The sequence below is a fragment of the Lottia gigantea genome (genome assembly GCF_000327385.1).
Source record: "Lottia gigantea unplaced genomic scaffold LOTGIsca_236, whole genome shotgun sequence".
Lineage (NCBI taxonomy): Eukaryota > Metazoa > Mollusca > Gastropoda > Lottiidae > Lottia > Lottia gigantea.
In genome coordinates this window covers 41,410-48,546 of record NW_008708685.1, presented here as the reverse complement: position 1 = coordinate 48,546, position 7,137 = coordinate 41,410, and the positions used below count along the sequence as shown (strand labels likewise).

General features: G+C 30.1%; 2 protein-coding genes across 2 annotated transcripts in view; both read left to right on the top strand.

Moving 5' to 3' along the window:
• The window catches only part of LOTGIDRAFT_175054 (hypothetical protein), a gene marked incomplete at both ends in the record, with an annotated part of 10,126 nt that extends 9,096 nt beyond the window's left edge, over window positions 1–1,030 (top strand). Inside the window, one exon of the mRNA XM_009055175.1 lies at window positions 1,008–1,030. Coding sequence (XP_009053423.1) covers window positions 1,008–1,030 — 23 coding nt within the window. The remainder of the gene's footprint in view (window positions 1–1,007) is intronic.
• A 2,621-nt stretch (window positions 1,031–3,651) lies between these two features.
• Window positions 3,652–4,968, top strand: LOTGIDRAFT_227172 (hypothetical protein). The gene has a single exon (XM_009055174.1). The coding sequence runs from the start codon at window positions 3,749–3,751 to the stop codon at window positions 4,214–4,216; it is 468 nt and encodes a 155-aa protein (XP_009053422.1). The 5' UTR covers window positions 3,652–3,748; the 3' UTR covers window positions 4,217–4,968.
• Window positions 4,969–7,137: the final 2,169 nt, after the last annotated feature.

Sequence of the window (7,137 nt, the reverse complement as noted above, 5' to 3'; positions counted from 1 at the left end):
TTCCGTAAATTTTATTAGTGCTTCTATGCTCAATATTTGGGAGGATCTTTCTTTCTCTTGATTTTTAAATTTTTTTGATTAATTCACAAACTTTAAACATGTCTGTCTTCCTACTCTATAAGTTGATCAACCGACGTCTGATAGAAAATAGATCTGATTTGAATAATGATACCGGTTTAAACTGAAATCCAGGAGTGATACAGTACTTTATTTCTGAATCAATTATAATAACTTGAAGTTAGTCTTGATCTTGGAACAGTTTTTAGTATTTTTAATGAACATGTCATATCAATTGGTTAATGAAGATAAGAAAGTTTTACAAACTGAACAACTAATTGCAGGTCTGATTTATTGGTAAAAATGATATTAATAGGGTTTTTTTAGGTTTGAGTAAGAACTAGAACTATAGGTGCAATGTTATATAAGAAAGTTTTACAAACTGAACAACTAATTGCAGGGCTGATTTATTGGTAAAATGATATTAATAGGGTTTTTTTTAGGTTTGAGTAAGAACTAGAACTATAGGTGCAATGTTATATAAGAAAGTTTTACAAACTGAACAACTAATTGCAGGGCTGATTTATTGGTAAAAATGATATTAATAGGGTTTTTTTAGGTTTGAGTAAGAACTAGAACTATAGGTGCAATGTTATATTTATTATTAGCTAGATGCTTCGTGTTTTTGTAAATCGATAATTAGTTGTAGCTGTTGTGCTTTAACAAGTTGATTTGTGGAACATTGTGAACTTGTTGTTATCAAGTAAGGTGTTGAAATATTGTCTGTGTTAACCCCAGTCCAGCATGGTATTGTCTGTGTTAACCCCAGTCCAGTATGGTATTGTCTGTGTTAACCCCAGTCCAGCATGGTATTGTCTGTGTTAACCCCAGTCAAGTATGGTATTGTCTGTGTTAACCCCAGTCCAGCATGGTATTGAATTAATATAACTTCATTTTTGTTGTATTGTCTTCTAATATCTTAATGTTCAGCATAACTTTTGTTTTTTTAGAGATATTTTTTAGGTTTCCTTAATACTATATTTTATGCTTACTAAATGTTTGACAGAAGGACTAAGATGAGGGTGAAAATTTATGTTATTAAATAGCAGGGGAGTTTATTTGGATTTTATATTTTGATGGTATTACCTCAGATATAGAACAGACAAGATATTTGTGTAGGTCTAGGTAAAGTAAGATACATAAATACAAACAGATTAATTAATGATTAGGTAGAATATTTATAATTGACAGTATAAATTCAGACTTGTTCAGACTAATTCTGAGAACTGTTTATGTTTAAAATTAGTCTGAGAACTATTTATGTTTAAAATAAGTCTGAGAACTGGTTATGTTTAAAATTAGTCTGAGAACTGTTTATGTTTAAAATTAGTCTGAGAACTATTTATGTTTAGAATTAGTCTGAGAACTGTTTATGTTTAGAATTAGTCTGAGAACTGTTTATGTTTAAAATTAGTCTGAGAACTGTTTATGTTTAAAATTAGTCTGAGAACTATTTATGTTTAGAATTAGTCTGAGAACTGTTTATGTTTAGAATTAGTCTGAGAACTGTTTATGTTTAAAATTAGTCTGAGAACTGTTTATGTTTAAAATTAGTCTGAGAACTGTTTATGTTTAAAATTAGTCTGAGAACTATTTATGTTTAAAATTAGTCTGTGTTTAAAATTAGTCTGAGAACTATTTATGTTTAAAATTAGTCTGAGAACTGTTTATGTTTAAAATTAGTCTGAGAACTATTTATGTTTAGAATTAGTCTGAGAACTGTTTATGTTTAAAATTAGTCTGAGAACTGTTTATGTTTAAAATTAGTCTGAGAACTGTTTATGTTTAGAATTAGTCTGAGAACTGTTTATGTTTAGAATTAGTCTGAGAACTGTTTATGTTTAGAATTAGTCTGAGAACTGTTTATGTTTAAAATTAGTCTGAGAACTATTTATGTTTAGAATTAGACAGAGATCTGCACCAGTAATGTTGCTGATTAATTATATATTAATTATATTATGGAACATAATAACATCAGTGACAATATAATGATGGCATTAACTCTTAAAGATTTTTTATTTTCAAAAATTTTATTTTTTTTCAAATCTCCTATTGTCAAAGATGTGTTCAAATTCAAATATTACTTTATTTATGCTGCATTCGATACCTCTTGTGGTTACTGTCTCCATATTTGTGAGAAAGCTGTCACTATTTTTACGGAATGTATTGAATGCAGCATGAGTACAGTGCTGTCTTCTGGTGTCTACTAATTTTTAAGTTTAAAAGCTGAAGCAATATCATACTAATGTTACGTTATAGCTCGATAATTATAAAGTCACTACGCAATAGTTAGATAACTGAAACAAGATTGAATTAAATTTCAGAGAAAAATCAAAATAAGTCTACTGCTGTTCTGAAAATCAGGGTCAAAAAACAACAAGGTTGAAAAGTTGTTATATCGGGTCTACATATCTTCACAATGTCAAGCTATTACAAACTTCATCTTTCCAATGTCAAGTTATTACAAACTTCATCTTTCCAATGTCAAGTTATTACAAACTTCATCTTTCCAATGTCAAGTTATTACAAACTTCATCTTTCCAATGTCAAGTTATTACAAACTTCATCTTTCCAATGTCAAGTTATTACAATCTACATCTTCACAATGTCATACTTACTTACGTCTAATACCAAATACCATGACTACAATAGTCACCTGTCTTGTATCATGCAAGTTTGTAAATTTGATTGGATTGTTCATGATTAAAAGCACGTGACTATTGTAGTCAAGGTATAAGAAGAAGTTTGTAATATCTTGACATCGTGAAGATGAGGATCTACCTCTATTTTAACTGACTACTTCGATTATTTTCATTTGAAAGTGAATGAAAAACATTTTGTATTTGTCTAGTCTTTTTCATTCTTTGTTTTTGTGAATTTCAATGTTACGATTTATTTGATTGGTTGTTCTGAATAAAACCAGAAGCTTTAACCCAATCAAAATGAAGATGTAGCATTCAATGTTACAATTAATTTGATTTGTTGTTCTGTGTAAATCCTAAGCTTTAAGCCAATCAAATCAAGGAAATTTCATGTTTATTTTTGGTGCTGAAATTATCTGAACAGGGAATTTTATGTAGATATTTTCTGGAATCAAATATTCAGCATTTATTTTTCAATTTATATATTTGATATTTTATCCTAACTGCCAAAAAATATTTTTTGGGGGGAATTGAATAAACATCTTGATTTATTCCTGTTTTGTTTCTTCCAATAATATATAAAACAGATTTCCACGTTGATATATTATATACACTGTAGTACGGTTTTGCTCTGTTATGTGAGTTGGGAGGTTTTTGAGGTTTTGAGATTATCTGCCTGATAAAAGCATCATTCAATTTGACCTGAATCAAATCGATATTTTGCTTTAAATTTTACCAACTGATTCTACACACCAAAGGAGGTAGCCCAATCCTGTAAACTGGTTAAAAATTCAAATCAGTTTAGTGAAAATGTGACAAAGACGATGACAGTCTTTGTTAAGTGGGCGATTTGTCGTGAAAATGGACGATTTTTCGTAAAATGGACGGTTTGACATGTGCGAAATGAAGTTGTGTGAGGCTGGACAATTTAGACTAACTTCCGGGCAGATAACTCTAATGATTATTTTGAACTCGAAGAGTGAAAAGAAACCAAAAAAGTTTATTTTTCTTGTTAAATAGCTTTAAATGGTATAGCCAATAAATTCAGTATGGTACGACCAAGTTCTGGAAACGGTCGTAAGTCAAAGAGCCCCAAAAATTTGGCTGAAGTTCGTAAAAGGAAGGAACAATTGTCCCGAACGGGGAGGTCGCCAAACGCTTCAACTTCAAGAAGAGACGCTCGGTCAGAAATTAATGAAACTACGCAGAAGCAAAAGAGAAGATTTCGACCAGGGACTAAAGCATTGAAAGAAATCAAGAAGTATCAGAAATCAACCAATCTTTTATTGCGGAAGCTGCCATTTTCTCGTGTAATCCGTGAAGTTGTACAGGAGTTGTTTCCAAGCACCCGATTCTTTTGGAAAGCGTCTGCCATTGCAGCTCTCCAAGAAGCAGCTGAGGCGTATCTTGTAAGTTTATTTGAGGACTCTAATATTTGTGCTATTCATGCTAAAAGAGTGACAATAATGCCTAAAGATTTGTGGCTAGCACGGCGTTTACGCGGTGAATTTGTCTAAGACAAGTTTTAAAGCGGCGCAATACTCAAGTCTGACTGAAAGTTAGTGCTATATGCAATCACACACAAACTTACTTAGTTACAACAAAAGATATTATACAAAGCTTTGACCTAGGGAACTCATTGTGTTCAAACATCTAACAATTAGCAGTGAAGCGTTGGGTCTAAGTTTGTCAAATTGAACTTGGATTTCACAACTAATATTAAAATTTAAAATGGTTATGTGGATCAAGATATTGAGGCTCATCTCATTATGGATCTGAAAAACTGTTTGAGAGTACAGGCACTGTAGTTAATGAAAATATATTTGACTGCTCTACGGAACACTCAATGTGTATGAATTCAATAACCATTTATTATACTCCAAATGTTAAAACACAATGGACTGTATCTTCGACTTGGATGTTATAGAATCCAGGATTTATCAAATTTGATCATGAAAATGTTATAGCATTATTGTATTGTTTATAACTGTCATGTTATTTATTTCTTTTAATTGTTCAGGGATGCATGTCCCTAAATTTCAAAGGCATAAGCATATATACCTTATTCTAAAATCAAAGTTTGAAACAAACATTATGTTTTATGTAGAATTGACTTTGGTTTAAGTTGATTATTTACTCATTCATGGATAAAATTAACCGAAATTTTCACTTCATTTTTAACGTGTATATTTCTGACATGTATATGTAATAATGCATTTTTTATTGTTCATGTTCCTTGACATTCATTTTAATAAATATTTTATTCAGCACCCCTTTTATTTCAGGTTATATCTAAATAGTTACTGTATTGACTCAATTTCTGTCTTATTGCACACTGCGTGGCATGTACCTATCTTATGTCACAGGTAGAAAAGTTTTTTCTAATTTTTTAAATGTTAAAGATGAGAAGGAGTTATATTCTATTTTTCAGCACCTAATTGGGCTGATAAAGACTGGCAATGCCGTGCAGTGTACAATATGAGAGTTTGTCGTGACAGTGGCATTAGCTGGTTTAATTCCAACTGTCTAAGAATCACACAGAGCTCAGGTTAATGTATTTTCCATATCAGTCACTCTGACCTGTATCACTGACAGTGACAAGGGGAATTGTAAATTTTGGAAGCCCAGTTAATAAAAAAAATAGATAATGGTAATATTTATTTTCAATAACCATAAAATACATGTAACAAATGCAGCTAAAATATCTCAACCCTTATTATAATAACAACTAAAATATCTCAACCCTTATCACTGTAATAGCAGCTAGAATATCTCAACCCTTATCACTATAATAGCAGCTAAAATATCTCAACCCTTATTATAATAACAACTAAAATATCTCAACCCTTATCACTATAATAGCAGCTAAAATATATCCATCCTTGTCACTATAATAGCAGCTAAATATACTATAATAGCAGCTAAATATACTATAATAGCAGCTAGAATACACTATAATAGCTAAATATACGATAATAGCAGCTAAATATACTATAATAGCAGCTAAAATATACTATAATAGCAGCTAAATATACTATAATAGCAGCTAGAATACACTATAATAGCTAAATATACGATAATAGCAGCTAAATATACTATAACAGCAGCTAAAATATACTATAATAGCAGCTAAAATATACTATAATAGCAGCTAAAATATCCCAACCCTTATCACTAAAATAGCAGCTAAATATACTAGAATGGCAGCTAAAATATTTTATAATAGCAGCTAAAATATATCCATCCTTGTCACTATAATAGCAGCTAAATATACTATAATAGCAGCTAAAATATACTATAATAGCAGCTAAAATATACTATAATAGCAGCTAAAATATCCCAACCCTTATCACTAAAATAGCAGCTAAATATACTAGAATGGCAGCTAAAATATTTTATAATAGCAGCTAAAATAGCTCCATTCTTATCACTAAAATAGCAGCTAAAATATAATAGAATAGCAGCTAAAATATACTATAATAGCAGCTAAAATATATCCATCCTTGTCACTATAATAGCAGCTAAATACACTATAATAGCAGCTAAATATACTATAATAGCAGCTAAATATACTATAATAGCAGCTAAAATATACTATAATAGCAGCTAAATATACGATAATAGCAGCTAAATATATAATAGCAGCTAAATATACGATAATAGCAGCTAAATATACTATAATAGCAGCTAGAATATACTGTAATAGCAGCTACAATAGCTCCATTCTTATCACTATAATAGCAGCTAAAATATATCCATCCTTGTCACTATAATAGCAGCTAAATATACTATAATAGCAGCTAAAATATACTATAATAGCAGCTAAAATATACTATAATAGCAGCTAAAATATACTATAATAGCAGCTAAAATAGCTCCATTCTTATCACTATAATAGCAGCTAAAATATATCCATCCTTGTCACTATAATAGCAGCTAAATATACTATAATAGCAGCTAAAATATACTATAATAGCAGCTAAAATAGCTCCATTCTTATCACTATAATAGCAGCTAAAATATATCCATCCTTGTCACTATAATAGCAGCTAAATATACTATAATAGCAGCTAAAATACACTATAATAGCAGCTAAATATACTATAATAGCAGCTAAAACATATCCATCCTTGTCACTATAATAGCAGCTAAATATACTATAATAGCAGCTAGAATACACTATAATAGCAGCTAAATATACTATAATAGCAGCTAAAATATACTATAATAGCAGCTGAAATAGCTCCATTCTTATCACTAAAATAGCAGCTAAAATATACTATAATAGCAGCTAAAATATATCCATCCTTGTCACTATAATAGCAGCTAAATATACTAGAATAGCAGCTAAAATATCTCAACCCTTATCACTATAATAGCAGCTAAATATCCCAACCCTTGTCACTATAATAGCAGCTAGATTACATTATAATAACAG